This window comes from Pituophis catenifer, unplaced genomic scaffold (assembly GCF_029215685.1).
Source record: "Pituophis catenifer annectens isolate HBS135680 unplaced genomic scaffold, rPitCat1.0.hap2 SCAF_1, whole genome shotgun sequence".
Lineage (NCBI taxonomy): Eukaryota > Metazoa > Chordata > Lepidosauria > Squamata > Colubridae > Pituophis > Pituophis catenifer.
In genome coordinates, this window is record NW_027256881.1 from 4,749,993 (window position 1) to 4,766,471 (window position 16,479).

Here is a 16,479-nt window from a genome sequence, read left to right on the forward strand (position 1 = left end):
TGCCCCGACCTTGTTCAAGACCAGCTGCCAGCTTCTTTCAGGCTCTGCCAAACCAACGGAGTCGGGAGGGGGCTCCTTTCTCTCTCTCTCTCTCTGTCTCTCTCTCTGTTTGCCTGCGCCTCCCGCCCCCCCTAATTGGGGTCTTCGTTTGAGGCTTGGAGTTTGTGGACTCCTCGCCTTCGTTTCGTCCCCCTTGCTCTCTTGAAATCCGGGAAGGACTTTTGAAGCACGGACTTTTTTTTCTCTCGGCCAACTTCGGCATCGCCCTCTCCTCCGACACCCCCACCTCACCCCAGGACTCCCCCCCTCCCCCACGCCCCAGCACGACCTCTAGCCAAAGACAATGGTTCACTGCGCCGGCTGCAAAAGACCCATCCTGGACCGCTTCCTGCTCAACGTCCTGGACCGGGCTTGGCACGTGAAATGCGTCCAGTGCTGCGAATGTAAATGTAACTTGACGGAGAAATGCTTTTCCAGAGAAGGAAAACTCTACTGTAAAAACGACTTCTTTAGGTAAGTTTCCCAAAGGGCTTTGTGCCCCTTTCCTTCCTTCCGCCTCCCTCTTCGTTTTCACGACACGAATCTAGGCCTCTTGACACGGAAGTCAGCCTTCCCACCACCATTCACAAGACGCGCTTAAACCTGCTTTCCTGAATTAAACCGGGTTCAGGTGTATTCCCCGCCTCCCCAAAACGTTACTCACCAGGGAAATATCCTGGCGGGCCTGGGATCCAAATAAGGCTGCTAAGACTTCCCAAATCTAGAAAGAAAGAAAGAAAGAGACAGAGAGAGGGAGAGAGAGAGGGAGAGAGAGAGGGAGAGAGAGAGAGGAAAGGAAAGAAAGAAAGAAAAAGAAAGAAAGAAAGAAAGAAAGAAAGAAAGAAAGAAAGAAAGAAAGAGTAACGTTGTCACGGATTGAGCGCAGACTGCTAAATCCTTCCCTGACCTAGTCCAACGCCTTGTGAGAATCCGGAAGCGGGCTTGTTCCTTCTTAGGAGAAACTATGGAGTCGGGAGGGAGGGGGAGGGATTACTTTTGGGTAAATATGCCGGCGATTGCTCTTACCTGGGCTGGAGGGGGGGGAGATTTCTGGTTGTCTTTGGCATTACTTCCCCCCACCCCACCCCCCACGCCGAATTGTTCCGCGCCCTGAAACCTTGTCCTTTGGCTCTTTCCTTCTTCTTCGACTCGACACGTGCAATTGCAAACCGGTCCCACGCCTCCTTTCAAAGGGGAGATATAAGCGCGTGAGAGAGAGAGAGAGAGAGAGAAAGGGAGAGAGGGAGGGAGTCTTTTTCCGGGCCGAGGTTCCGCTTCAAAGGTTCTGGGTCTGGGAGATCTCCGCTCGCCCAGAAGCGTAGACAGCATTTCTGAGCGCGTGCAGAGCGCTTTTCCCCTCCCCCTTCCGCTTCCTCTTCCTCGTGGGGATTCCCACGGCCAGGCGGATTAGGGCCAGTTCTTTCCCGTTCGACCGGGCGCCAGGGATGGAAGAAGGGGAAGGGAAGCTCTCGGACAAACGACGGCCCGGCCTCGTTCAGCGCCTTGCGCGCAGGGGATGCTCCGCTCTTATAGGAAAAAGCCCAGGGCGAGCGAGTGCGTGGAAAGCCTATTTCTGGGGTCGCCTTTGTTCCCGGGTCTCAGGTCGCCACAGTCGGCCTGGCGAGAGAAGGGAGAAAAAGGAAGAAAAAAAAGCTTTTCAATGCGGGGTTGGGAGGGGGAAAAGCCTGGTCCTTTTATCCGCGTTTTCTTTCCCGGACCAAGAGGGGCGGCTTTGGGATCCGAGCCAAGCCGGCGCCGCGCGGGGAACCGCGCCGTGATGCAGCTGAGGTTCCCACAAAGGGAGCCCGCAAAAGCGGGGAGCGGCTGGGGTAGATAATGGAGAAATATTTCGCCTTTCACCTACGTGGGGTCTATTCTGATAGGCGCGTGGTTGCCAGGACCTAGATTACACGTGTAGAAATAGAGGCGGGTGTGAGAAGCCAGATACGCGTGTAGAAATAGAGGCGGGTATATGAACCTAGGTATGCGTGTAGAAATAGAGGCGGATATGTGAACCCAGATACACGTGTAGAAATAGAGGCAGATATGTGAACCCAGATACGCGTGTAGAAATAGAGGCGGGTGTGCGAACCTAGGTATGCCTGTAGAAATAGAGGCGGATATGTGAATTAGAAATGCGTGTAGAAATAGAGGCGGGTGTGTGAACCCAGGTATGCGTGTAGAAATAGAGGCGTATATGTGAACTCAGATATGCGTATAGAAATAGAGGCGGGTGTGCGAACCCAGGTATGCGTGTAGAAATAGAGGCGGATATGTGAACGCAGATATGCGTGTAGAAATAGAGGCGGGTGTGCGAACCCAGGTATGCGTGTAGAAATTGAGGTAGCTGTATGAACCTAGGTATGCGTGTAGAAATAGAGGCGGATGTGAGAATTTAGGTATGCGTGTAGAAATGGAGGCTGGTATGTGAACCTAGATACGCGTGTAGAAATGGAGGCGAGTGTGCAAATGTAGAATTAGAGAAGAACAAAGTCTGCTCCACGAATCCAAAGCGAGCTGAACGGGGTGGCGCGTCCATTCGATCGGGGGACCCGGGTGGGAGATCACTAGAGGGGGGTAAAAACCCACGGAGGAATCCGGCCTCCCTTCAACCGTTGCCCTCCGCCCGAACTCCCCAATGCCAGGCCAGGAAGGCCCCGGAGCGCCCCCCCAAATTAGGGAAAGGGTCAAGGCCGCCATCCCCGCGTCTTTGGAAGGTTGTCAGAATTTATTTCAAGATCCGGGTTGTGAGAGGGGAGTGATCCCCGCCGGCTTTCTTTCGAAAGGGGAGGGTGACTACACGTCCCATCTGTCCCGGCCCGCCTCGGGCTTCAGGCAGCTGAGGTTAGCGTCGTGTTTGTCGCTTGGGACGGCTTTATATATAAATATAATATAAATATATATTGTTTATTTATTTATATTGTATATAAATATAAATATATATAAGAGCTGGGGTGCGCGGTTTTCGTGTCCAAGCTGGGTAGGGGCTCCAAATTTCCTCGGGGAAATTTATTTATTTATTTATTTATTTTATTTATTTATTTACTTATTTATTTATTTATTTATTTATTTATTTAATTTATTTATTTATTGGGACTTGTATGCCGCCCTCTCTCCACAGGACTCAGGGCGGCTCACAACGATTAAAAACAGAACAAACAGACCATTAAAACAGAAGTCCAAATTAAAATTAAGAAATTCAATAAAACCCAGATTAATTTGGAGCCCACCCACCCACCCAGCTTGGACACGAAAACCGCGCATCCATCCCAGCTTGGGAAAGCGAGCCTCCTCTCTTGAAGCCCGGCCTGGCGGTGGCTTCATATTAAATCCTTCTCCCTTTGTTTATTTGAATTTTCCCCCTAGGAAATAGTTTAGCCGGCCGATCCTTTTTAAAGGTTTCGCGAAAACCGGCTTTTTAAAGGCCCGCGCAGGATGGGAGAAAGCGCGGAGGATCGGAGCCTCGCCTTCGGGTTTTTTAACCATCTAGTCCGGGCGCGCACGGCTTGGCCGAGCCGCCTTCCTCCGGCCCTTGTTTGAGCAGGGGAGATTGCTTTCCATGGGAAGGGAGCGCGCTCGTTGAGTCGGGAACGAAAGCTAACGGAAAGCGCAAGAATTGGGGGCGTAAGTCTCATTGGGGGATGGGAGCGCGTTTTCCCAGAGAAGGACCCGAGGCGAGGAGCCGCGCTTCCTTCGACCGGCCAACTAAGCTTTCCCCAACCCGAACGAATTCGGGAAAAAATAAGAGACAGACGCGCTCCCATTCAAACGGCGCAAAAAAACCAAAACCAAAAATTAAATTAAATTAAATTAAATTAAAAATTAAAAAAAAAACAAAAAAGGGAAAATTCGCAAATGGTGCAGAAACATTTTAAAATTTAAAAGAAATGTTTAAAAGGGAGGGAGGGGAAAAAATAACTAAATTAAACAGGAAATGTAGAGACGAGAAGGAGCTTTGTCAAAACTCCCGCTTTTTAAATTTACGTTTAAGTTTAAGCGACCCCTTTTGCCTGCCCTCCCCCCCCATCCCTGAGAGAAATTCGAGGGTCGTTGGTCTAAACCGGGGAAAGGACCCCTCCGGAAAAAAAGACGCGAAGCTGCATCCCAAACGCGCAGAACCGCTCGGGTGAGAGGTTCCCCCCCCCGCCCTTAGAAGAGCGCAAAGGATCGGGGGCTAATTCGGCTGGGCTTTGTCTCTTTTGTACCCCTGCGCCCCCCCCCCCTCCAATCCCCCCTTCCACGCGGCTCTCTGAGCCCGATTTGCCAAATTCTCGGCTTGGAAAGATGGTTTGCCAAAAAAAAAGGCACCGCCAGGCCCGGCCAGTGAGTTGGAGATGAGGGGACTGTGAAATCTTCCTTGCGGGCTTGAAATCTGGGGAGACGGTATTGGGGGAGCTGATCAGGACAAGTTGGGGGAGATTTAAATGGTCCCCGATAGCGTCGGAATCTGGGATCGGGTTCTCTGAAGCGTCTCACCTAAAGCGAAGGATCTTCGCGTGTTAATATCGGGGCAAGCCGACATACTCCGAATAAATATTATTATTATTATTATTATTATTATTATTATTATTATTATTATTATTATTATTATTAATAATAATAATAATAATAATAATAATAATAATAATAATAGTACACACTTTTTCTCTTTCGGCTTCGCACCTGCCGCGAAAGCCCCCTCCCCATCTTATGCACCTCGGGGTGGGGAACCTTGGCACCCCAAAATGACTTCCATCGTTTCTCTCCACCCCCCCCCAAAAAAACAGGATCCAAGCCCCCTTCCCAAATTGACCACTGGGCTAGTTTTTCCGCTCCTGCCACCAACAGAGACAGGCCAAACCTTTGGGCCCGCAAATTTAGCTGTCAAGACAGATCTTTGGGGTTGGGTTTGCCGCGAGTCAATGCAGCCCAAAGAGAGTCTATTCCGCAAACCGCGGCTTATCCTCGTGGGGAGGGGACGGGAACCCAGCTTCAGCCGTATGGACGCCCTTGGTTATAAACTGTGGCCCCACCCCGTTTTCCCCAGCAGCTGCGTCCACACGACCCTTCTCGACCCGCTTCCTGAATTTCTTCGTTCTGTCTGCCACGGGCCAGAAACGAATCCAAGGGATCTACGCAACGCTAAACCTCACCAACGTACACACCGGCCCTAAGCTAAAAATTTTTTAAAAAACCCTCCTTTAGCGTGTGGACGGAATGCTGGTTTATTTTCGTTGACTAGATTCAGATATTGGGGGGCAACAAACCGCGTTATTTTTAGAAAACCAGCCAGCTGGGTTTTAGAATTAGAATTAATAGAATTTTTTTATTGGCCAAGTGTGATTGGACACAACAAGGAATTTGTCTTGGTGCATATTGGTTTTATTTTGTAAACCACGTTTTAAAGCCATCATCCATTGGCCCGCCAGCTTGAGTTTGCTGTGCGCTTTCCTGACTTGGAACCGCGCCTGCTTCGCACGTGTCTCTGACTCGCCTCTTTAATGACCGCCGGGTCCCTGTCCGGGATAATGGCAAGAAGTGGATTCTAATCCAGACCCACAGACACCCTCCATCCCAACCCCAATCGTGCGACCTTCTTTGGTGGCGTATGAGGAGTTGGCGCTTATTTTTAAACATGTCCATAGAGGAAGACTCGCCGGCTTGTAAATTTTTGTTCAGCCTAAACTGGAAGAAGCGGTGGTGGTGAAAAAACGCCTTTTTCCTTTCGTTGGAGGGGGGTAGGTGGGAGGAAACTCGGGTTTGCGCCCAATCCCACTTTGCCAAAAATTGCGCCCTTCCCAACGCGCAATTTGGGGGGTGGAGGTGGGGGGGACGAATTCTAATTGACTTTTGGTCTCTCTGCTTCTGAACCCCGGCGGCGAGTCCTGCAAAAGCAAACGGACTTACATTATTTAACCCAGCTTGAACTAAAGTGGAATTAACCCCGGATTCCTGGATTCCCACGACGCGCTCATTGTTATTAATTAAGTCTGAATTAAAAAGGACCCGGCTGGGGAAGTCAAATGTCGTTCCGGGTTTTGGGGTGGGAGATTGTCCCAGCAGGCCAAGACTTGGCTTGAAACGGGGAACTTGAAGGTCGTGGGAAAGCAAAGCCTAAATTCAGGGCATCTCAAAACTCTTGGCTTCCTAAATTCAGGGCATCTCACCGAAGGTCAAAATGGTTATTTCCGCATCATATTTGGTGAGCTTTTTAAGCCACGATGCTTCGCGAAACTGGCGGGGTTGAGCTGGTTGTGTGAAACCCGCCACGATATCCTAGACCTTAATACGATCTTTTAAAAAGTGGCAATTTTTAAAAGAGGAAACGGCGGCCGAGGATGCCAAGGTGGAGAAGCGGAGATTGGAAGGCGAAGCTGTGATTTTTTTTTTTTCCACCTCAGTGGCTCTGAAAATAAAGTCTTTTTTTTTCTTGTTGTTGTGGTTGCAGGCGAGGTGTCAAAATAGGAAGCGGAGCGTAGAAGCGGTATTCGGTATTTGTAGGAGGAGAGCGGGTGGGGGGGGGGAGAGAGTTTCTGGCAGCCAAAAAAAAATCAGAAATGTGGGGAGGCGAATTTTTTTTTAATTAGATTTATATGCCGCCCTTCTCCGGAGACTCAGGGCGGCTTACAATGTGTTAAGCAATAGCCTTCATCCTTTTGTATATTTTATACAAAGTCAGCTTATTGCCCCCACAAACTGGGTCCTCAATTTTCCTACCTTAGAAAGGATGGAAGGCTGAGTCAACCTTGAGCCTGGCGAGATTCGAACTTGCAATAATTGCAGACAGCTGAATGTTAATAACAGGCTTTTAGTCTGTTGAGCTATCCAGGCTCAATTTTACGAGGTACCCACGTTTTAATTCAAAAGCTGCAAACTGAATAAAATGTATTAGTTTTGGGGGAGTGGGGGAAGGTGGAAAGTATTCCCGGATTCCTTCTGATTTGGGGCAATTCCTGTATTTGTTCTCTGGAGACCTCAGAGAAACTATTCCGCCACCCACCCCCCCCCCCTTAAATACAAAATCTGGAGGCGTTGTGTTTAAGGGGGAGGGGGGATGGAACAGAATTGGGCTAGCCGAAAAAAGGAAGGAGACAGAAGGAAACTGAGACACCCCCGCTGAAGGTCGTGCGAAAAGGAGGTGAAGTCCACGGGGGAAAAAAAACTAGGACGGGAGGAGGAGCGGACGGGAGCAACGAAGGCGAAGGAGAAGGGGCGGACGGGGAAGGTCAGCTTCCCTGGGGCGCGCCCTCCCTCCTTCCCCTCCCTCTCTCCAAGTGCGGCTCTTCGGGCGCCGGGTTGCCGACTGTTCAACCCGAGACCTCCAAGCCAAGCGCAGCCTTTCTCTCTTTCCCACAGGCGTCCCCACTGCCACTCCCCGACGGCTTTCCACTCGCCCCACCGCAGACGAGATCGGCCGGTTTCTTTCCTTCCCCCCCTCCCCGATAAAACGCCCCCTCCCCAAAAAAAAACCAGAAACTTTTGCGCTCAGTTTGTCCTAAGAAAGATTAGAGACGTGCATCCTATTCTTCCCAGCGCTTTCCCAGATTTCTCTCCTGAGCCTTTTTCAAGTTTCTAGTCCTTTTTGTCCAGCCTTTGTTCGGTTGAATTCCCTCCCTCTGCGCCGTGTCTCCTTTCGCTTCTGCAAAACCGGGCGAACCCTTTGGCTGCTTCAAAACCGGGACTTTCCGGCGGCTGCTTGCCGAAAACGATCTTTCGGGATCGACTTTCTTTCCTTTTAAGGCCTCAAAGCATCCATCGCCCCCGCAGAGATAACCCCAGAAACCCCCACAAGGCAAGAGAGAGGTGACCAAGCCCCGAGAAGGACGGGGGGAGGGGCTACCCACAGGGCACGGAGTCCTGGTCAGTGGGGAAAGGCTGGGGGGAGCCGGGCAGTTTGTAGGCCTCGGACGTGGAGATGGTTAGAGAGACCGTGTAGCCTATTAAATGTTGAGAGGCAGCTTTGCGGGGTCCCGTGGTCCGTCCCCTTCCCTTCCCCCCCCCCCCCCGACACGCATTGGAAGCCGAGCAATTTTATGTCCGGTGAGAATTTGGAAAGGAGGCCACTAGGAAATCTATTGGGAGTAGGAGAAAACAGCCTTGAAAGGAGCTCGGCGTCCTTTGGCCTAGAAAAGACACGTGTCTACCAGATCTCCAGAGCGTGACCTGACCAACAGAGACGTCGGACTGATAAGAGACCATCCCTGGCCTCTGACAGCGCTTCTGCATCTCGCGGTTGAAGCGCGTCTAAACTCCCAGCTCTCCATTATCCCCCACACCCCACCCCACCTCACCCCCCATACCCCGACCCGGCCAGGAGTCTTGCAAAAAGACAGGCTGCAAAAGGCTCCACCGCGCGCTTCTGCTTCGGTTTGCGGCGGTCGCTGGGCAAGTCGTTCCGCGTCTCCGCTTTCGAACGAACCGAGCGCCCGTTGCGCGTTGCTGAGGTCGTGGGCACCAGCCAGGCGGGCAGAAGTAGGTCGCCCACGGGGTCTGAACTCACAAGCGAAGAGGATTGGGGGTGGTGAGGGGTAGAGAGGGGGGGGGGCCTCCATCTCCGGCAGCAAGCCGTGGCACAAATCCTTCTGAGCCGCGTCTCCGCTTCTTTGGGCTCAGCTCGAAGTTAGCCACGGTTGGTTTGTGTTAAACAAACCAACCATGGTTTGTTAAAAGCTAAAAAAAACCCCCTTTTTTAGCTTTTTAAATTGTCAATGGGTTTTAGTTTGAATGTTTTAAATTTTGGGCCAAAGTCATGTAATTCTTTTAAAAATTTTAAATTTTGTATTGGTATGTGTTTTAATTCTGGGTGTGCGCTGCCCTGAGTCCACTAGGAGAAGGGCGGTATACAAATTGAATAAAATAAAATAAATAAACCCGACTTTGATGGCTTGGCTTACAAGATGGACAATCGGATCGGCCTGGCTGGTTTAAACAAGCAGAGATTCCACCAAGCGTGACTTTAGCTGGAATCGGGGGGGGGGGGCACAGAAACCTCGGCGCTGAAGGGCTTTGCCCGCGGGTCCAAAGGAACGTGGGGAAAGGACCCAAGCGCCAGGGGCTGGCGGTGGCCCCGATCCCCCATTTTTCTCTGGAGGCCTCCCTGCCTTCTCCTAAGCTTTTGTCTTGGCTGGTTGAAGGGGGGGAAAGGCAGAGGGGGTTGGCGGCGCAGACCGAACCATCTCCGGGCTCAAATCAGTTTATTTATTAATTTATTTATTGGTTCGATTTATATGCCGTCCTTTCTCCGGAGGACTCAGGACGGCTTACAATGTGTTAAGCAATAGCCTTCATACTTTTGTATATAGCTGCTTAGTAGGGCTTTCGGCCCCCCCTTAAGCGGTGTTCTTTTTTATACAAAGTCAGCTTATTGCCCCCACAATCCGGGTCCTCATTTTACCTACCTCAAAAGGATGGAAGGCTGAGTCAACCTTGAGCCTGGTGAGATTTGAACTTGCAGTAATTGCAGGCAGCTGGTGCTACTTAACAGCACTTTAGTCTGCTGCGCCACCAAGGCTCTATTGGGGACCGCTAGCCGGTCCCAGTTCCCCACTGTCAGAGAATAAACGTGGATGAAGGAACAGGGTTGGGATCGTGCACTCTGGGACTTGCGCACCGGTAGGATTAGTCTACAAAGGCCGCGCAAAGGGAGGCAAAACGGCAGTGGACATTCGTATTTTATTTCAGAGGGTGGGTGCCGTTTTTAGGGGCACAGGGAAAAGCGAGTCAGTCAAACCTTATGTGTGAATGCACAGACGCTAGGCAAAATATATCTGGTGCAGAAAATGGACTTTCTAAAAGGGGCAGGGGAAAGGTGAAGACCCCTCCACTTTTCCCACCCTTCTCCAAGCTTACTCCCTTCTCCAAATTTACTCTCCACACTTACTCACTCCTTAAGCTGGTTTAGTGAATACTGCTGGATTTGAGTAAGGCAGGTGTAAAAGTTACTGGGCTCCCCCTTTAGCCCCACCCTGCAGTGTGACCCCCCAAAGGAGGGGTTTGGAAGGGCTGCTGGAGGAAACTGCTTATGGGATTTTTTTTTTTAATTTGATTTATATGCCGCCCTTCTCCGGAGACTCAGGGCAGCTTACAATGCGCTAAGCAATAGCCTTCATCCTTTTGTATATTTATACAAAGTCAGCTTATTGCCCCCACAAACTGGGTCCTCAATTTACCTACCTTAGAAAGGATGGAAGGCTGAGTCAACCTTGAGCCTGGCAAGATTCGAACCTGCAGTAATTGCAGGCAGCTGGCCTTAATAACAGGGTGCTTTAGACCACTGTATTACCAAGGCTATTTGCTGGTGGGTTGGTTAGCAAGGCAGCCCATCAGTCACTCCTGCAAAGCTGGACTTGTGCCCATAACCATCCCGTGTGAAGCTTCCGGGGGCCCTGATTTTTTTTTTGCAAGGATGTCTTTGCTGCCTGCGGGCAAAAAAAGTCAAGATGGCAGCCGTGATGGTGTGTCACCCATAACGAATGGGCGGGCCTCTCTCGCTGCGAGGAATCCCTGGTTTGGAAGCTTTTTTCTCACCTTGGATCCTTGAAATTCTCAAAAGCAAAGATGAACCAGGATTGTCCCAAGGGGAAGAGACAGGGTCCCCAACAGGGGGTGAAATCCAGCAGGTTCTGGAGAACTGGTAGCGGAAATTTTGAGCAGTTCAGAGAACCAGTAGCAAAAATTTTGAGTAGGTCAGAGAATCGGCAAGTACCACCTCTGGCTGGTCCCAGAGTGGGGTGGGGAATGGGGATTTTGCAGCATCCTCCCCCAGGAGTGGAGTGGGAATGGGGATTTTGCAGTATCCTTCCCTGGAGTGGGGTGGGAATGGAGATTTTGCAGTATCCTTCCCCTAGAGTGGAGTGGGAATGGGGATTTTTGCAGCATCCTTCCCCCTGGAGTGCGGTGGGAATGGGGATTTTGCAGTATCCTTCCCCTGGAGTGTAGTGGGAATGGGGGATTTTGCAGTATCCTTCCCCTGGAGTGGGGGTGGGAATGGAGATTTTGCAGTATCCTTCCCCCTAGAGTGGAGTGGGAATGGGGATTTTGCAGCATCCTTCCCCTGGAGTGCGGTGGGAATGGGGATTTTGCAGTATCCTTCCCCTGGAGTGTAGTGGGAATGGGGATTTTGCAGTATCCTTCCCCTGGAGTGGGGTGGGAATGGGGATTTTGCAGTATCCTTCCCCCTGGAGTGCGGTGGGAATTGGGGATTTTGCAGTATCCTTCCCCTGGAGTGCGGTGGGAATGGGGATTTTGCAGTATCCTTCCCCTGGAGTGTAGTGGGAATGGGGATTTTGCAGTATCCTTCCTCTGAGTGGGGTGGGAATGGGGATTTTGCAGTATCCTTCCCCTGGAGTGAGGTGGGAATGGGGATTTTGCAGTATCCTTCCCCTGGAGTGGGGTGGGAATGGGGGATTTTGCAGTATCCTTCCCCTGGAGTTTAGTGGGAATGGGGATTTTGCAGTATCCTTTCCCTGGAGTGGGGTGGGAATGGGGATTTTGCAGTATCCTTCCCCCAGGAGTGGGGTGGGAATGGGGATTTTGCAGTATCCTTCCTCCTGGAGTGGGGTGGGAATGGGGATTTTGCAGTAATCCTTCCCCTGCCATCCCTACCAAGCCATGCCTACAGAACCGGTAGTAAAAAAAAATTGGATTTCACCCACTGGTCCTCAACCATGGTTAGCATGGAAACCTTCCTTTCCTAGCCACTTTTTTTTTTTTTTGTTACCGAGATCCCTACCAGATCCCACTGGATCCGAGGCATCTTCCAAAGCCACCAAAGCTCCAGGATGATCATTCGGCCTTCCAAGTCAATTCCATCCAAAGATGGGATCGATAAGAATCTGCTTGGCAGAGAACCCCCTGTAGAGAGGATCTCCTCCAAAGCATTTTAAAATGAAAATCCGAAGTCTTCCCACCCCCCCAACCCCCCACCCCACCTTTTGGGTTTCTGCAACGGAGTTTTTAATTGAAGGGGTTTGTTTTATTTATTATTTATTTGTAGCTCAGGGTTTGAAATGAAGGATCCTTGATCCTCTCCGAGCTTGGTTGAGTTCTTGAAGACCTTACATTACCCAACTAGCACTGATGATGTTACCCTAGTTTGGATCATGAAACCTCAACAAGAAAACAACCGAGTTCAGAGAGACCCCAAGGACTCCTGAGTTTTTATTTCTTGATCGAATTTATTTGCCCCTGACTGTCTTGCGGTTCAAGGCGACTCTTGAATTCCTTGCTAAGGACGGGGCTTCGTTGTGGTTGGCTTGAATAAGCCCACAATGGTCCAGGATTTCCTATGGCATCAAACATCAGGGGTCGATCAGTTAGGATAGCTGGATTTCCTGGAATGAAGCAGAGTCCTTGAATAGAATAGAATAGAATAGAATAGAATAGAATAGAATAGAATAGAATAGAATAGAATAGAATAGAATAGAATAGAATAGAATAGAATAACAGAGTTGGAAGGGGTAGCTTGTCTGATTTCGGTTCTAGGGCTCTGGCAACCAGATGGACTTGAAGAGGGTGTATCCTTGGTGAGCAGAAGGTCCTGAATCCTGTTTTCTCATACACACACACACACATGAGAGAGAGAGAGAGAGAGAGAGAGAGAGAGAGAGAGAGAGAGAGAGAGAGAGCTGCAGAAGTTCTTGTTGATTCTTTCTTTATACCCCCGTACAATATAATAGAATTCTTTATTGGCCAAGTGTGATTGGACACACAAGAATTTGTCTTTGGTGTATATGCTCTCAGTGTACTTTATTCAGGAGAATAAAATACACTCATCGAGAATAGAAAGATACTACACTTAGTGATAGTCAAGGTTACTAATAAGCTATCAAATCGTACTAGGAAGCAAGTAAAAACAATATAAATTGAAAGCAACATTGTTATAGTCATAAGTGGGAAGAGATAGGTACTAGTAAGGAAGAGAAGAAGAATAGTAATGCAGACTTAGGAAATTATTTGACAGTGTTGTGGAATTAGTTGTTTAGCAGAGGGATGGCATTTGCGAGAAAACTGTCCTTGTGTCTAGTTGTTCTGGTGTGCAGTGCTCTATAGCGTCATTTTTGAGGGTAGGAGTTGAGACAGTTTATGTCCAGGATGTGATGGGTCTGTAGATATTTTCACAGCCCTCTTTTTGACTCGTGCAGTAATGGACTTAACTCTTCTACACAGACAGTGGGGGAGAAAACTATATTTAAAAAATAATAGGAGTAACTCTGAGTGGTTTACAATTGTTAAAGCATGGGAGAAAAAAAAAACAGTACAGAAAAGGTTTGTTTAAAAAAAACACAGCACAAGACAAAGAGACAACTTTGGGCATCTCTCGGTGTCAGTGCCCAATTTTTCTTTCTTAGAGCGAGGCAGATCGGAATAGATTCTACAGAGAACTCAGGAAACTGCATTTAAAAAGGAAAAAAGAAAGAAAAGGAACTGTATTTGTTGTTCACCGACATGCTTTGTACTCTTCACTGGAGTATCTGCTTTATTAGGTTCTTAAAACTGTGGCAATTCCTGTTAATATTTTCAGGCAAACCGGTGCGTTGTTTTTTTTGTACACCTCTTGATTAAAGGAGCTATTAAGAATAGTCACAACAACAAAGGAAACTGTTATTCAATGTGTATTTGCTCAAGTAAACTCTCTTAAACACTATGGGGTATAATTCTAAGTAAATATGCCCAGAACCATGTAATAAGATAATTGATGGAGAAATGTAATATAGCAGCTACCGAAAATAAAGTACACCGTCTTTATTTTCCTTGATATTTTTCCAGCATCCCTGTGGAGTGAGGAATATTTAATGTTTTCTGTATGGTAACGGGCTGCAAGTCTTAATTTATGCTTTATGAATGCCTCCCTCTCTCCCTTCCTTCCTTCCTTCCTTCCTTCCTTCCTTCCTTCCTTCCTTCCCTTCCCTCTCTCTTTCTTTTCTTTCTTTCTCTCTCTCTCTCCCCCTCTCTCTGTCTCCCACTTTCTTTCTTTTCTTTCTCTCTCCCCCTCTCTCTCTGTCTCCCACTTTCTTTCTTTTCTTTCTCTCTCTTTCTCTCTCTCTCTCTCTTTCTTTCTTTCTCTCTCCTTTCTCTCTGTCTCTCTGTCTGTCTCTCTCTCTTTCTTTCTCTTTCTCTTTCTCTCTCTCTCTCTTTCTTTCTTTCTTTCTCTTTCTCTCTCCTCTCTTTCTTTCTTTCTTTTTTGCATCAGCAAGAAATATGCAGCCATTCCATTGCCTCTTTTGGTCTTGTTGTGCACCCTACTTCTAACTCCCTCCACCTTTCTGATGGGATGTGGGTGTCGTGTTTTCAGTCCTTGCATGTGCTCCATTGCCCCACTCGGAAATCTTGGGGAACTAACAGCAATTCCCATTTTCACCTTCAACAAGGAACACCTCTGGGGGTTTATTTCCCACCCCCCTTCCTCCTTCTGGAGCCGGGGTCAAGCAAATGGTTAGCTGTCAGTCATTCAGATCTGCATGGAATTTAGTTCCAGAACAATTGCTAAAGGGCTTGAAAGCAGCTGGTGAAGACCCGTGGCAAGGAAGCGATAAAGATATTTAAAGCCCACACATTTGGGAGGGCCCCCATCTTTGTGATCGGACAACTACAGAAAAATAGAAAAACTGGTGGCGGGAAAAAAACCTAGTGGGCCATTAAGTCTGCCCTTCGAGGTTTTTTTATTTTGCTTTTTAAAATGTTTGTCGGATGATGGACCTGTTTATCCCAAGCATGTTTAAACTCAGTTATTCATGAGCGACCCCCTTCCTTCCTTCCTCCCTTCCCTTCCAACCTTCCCTTTCTTTCTTTCTTCTTTCTTTCTTTCTTTCTTTCTTTCTTTCTTTCTTTCTTTCTTTCTTTCTTTCTTCTTTCCTCCCCTTCCTTCCTTCCCTTTCCCATCCTCCCTTCCCTTCCCTTTCTCTTTCTTTTTTCTTTTTCTTCCTTCTTTCCTTCCATTCCTTTCCTTCCTTCCTTCCTTCCTTCCTTCCTTCCTTCCTTCCTTCCTTCTTTCCCTTCCTTCTTTCCCTTCCCTTCCCTTCCTTCCTTCCTTCCTTCCTTCCTTCCTTCCTTCCTTCCTTCCTTCCTTCCTTCCTTCCTTTTTACCTCTTTCGGCCTTGTTGTGCACCCTTCTTCCATCCCCATAGATAAGATAGGAAAGAAGAGGGTTTATTTGGGAATTTTGCTCATCTGCTGAATATATTTTAAATTCAGCTCTCAAATGGATCTGGAAGGATATCACTAAAGTAAAAGTTGTAAGTGTTAATGTTTCTTTCTTTTTCCTCGCTCTCCCTCCCTTTTTCTTTCTTTCTTGCCTGCCTGCCTGCTTTCTTTCTTTCTTTCTTTCTTTCTTTCTCTTCTCTTTCTTTCTTTCTTTCTTTCTTTCTTTCTTTCTTCTTCTTTTTCTTTCTCCTGGAAGAAGGTTCCAAGCTCCCACTACTCTTTCTGTGAAGTCATACTTTCTAGCAGGACTTTTTAAAACGTCCCTCATATCAGTTTTGAGGTTATGTCCCCGTGTTCCTGATTTTTGCTTAAAGACTGCCTTCTAGAACCTTATTCACACCCTTCATATATTGCAATTATGTCCCCCTCCCCCTTTCTTGTGGGTGGGTTGGTGCATGGTTCAAAAAACAAACAAAAAAACATTGGAAATGGGAATGTCAACATGCTGCTAGAAATAAGGGTAATTTTAGAGGCTCTTTAAACTTGGTTCCTGAATCTCTTGTTGGTCTCTTTACCTAAATGTCCCAGTTGTGGAGAAGTTCCACATTTTTGAGAGAAGCTGCCTCGCTTAGGCTAATTTTTTTTAGAGTTTTCAATCTCAGAATGGAAGGAAAATAAAGCAGACGATTTTCAGCAAGTAGGATCAGAGTTGGGGGTTGGGGAGGGGGGAAAGGGGAGACCCAAAGATGTTTGGGGTAGCATCTGACTCTGAGGATCAAGTTGCTTACCTCTTGATAGAATTTGAAATCAAATCTGCACAGATATGCATTATAAAATTGTTATAGGTATATTAAATTGGGGGTGGGGGGGTGTTAGAAACAGATAAGGAAGAAAATATGGATGCTATCAAAAATGTCCCAAATGCAGAACTTCTTCCCCATGGCAAGATCAGCAACAAATAATTTAACAAATAAATAAATAAACTTACCGATACCTTCTTGTCTAAATACCTACCTTCCTTCCTCCCCTCCCCTCCTTCCCTCCCCTCCCTTCTTTTTTTCCCTCTCCTCTTTCTTTCACCTTTTTCAGCCTTGTTGTGCGCCCTACTTCCATCCCCATAGATAAGATAGGAAAGAAGAAGGAATTTTACTCATCTGCTGAATTTATTTGAAATCTGGCTCTCAAATGGGATCTGGATTGGAAGGATATTGCTAAAAGTAAAAGTTGTAAGTTTAAAAATGTAATTCTAAATTCTTAATTGAACTAAGAGCAATGCTGTTAGTATGTCATTCGGTTTATGATCCTCCCCTAAAATGAATA

At 47.9% G+C, this 16,479-nt stretch overlaps 1 protein-coding gene across 1 annotated transcript in view; it reads left to right on the top strand.

Moving 5' to 3' along the window:
- Positions 1-343: 343 nt before the first annotated feature.
- The window catches only part of LHX1 (LIM homeobox 1), a 76,797-nt gene continuing 60,661 nt past the window's right edge, over positions 344-16,479 (top strand). Inside the window, exon 1 of the mRNA XM_070945238.1 lies at positions 344-513. Within this exon, the coding sequence (XP_070801339.1) occupies positions 344-513 (170 nt within the window). The remainder of the gene's footprint in view (positions 514-16,479) is intronic.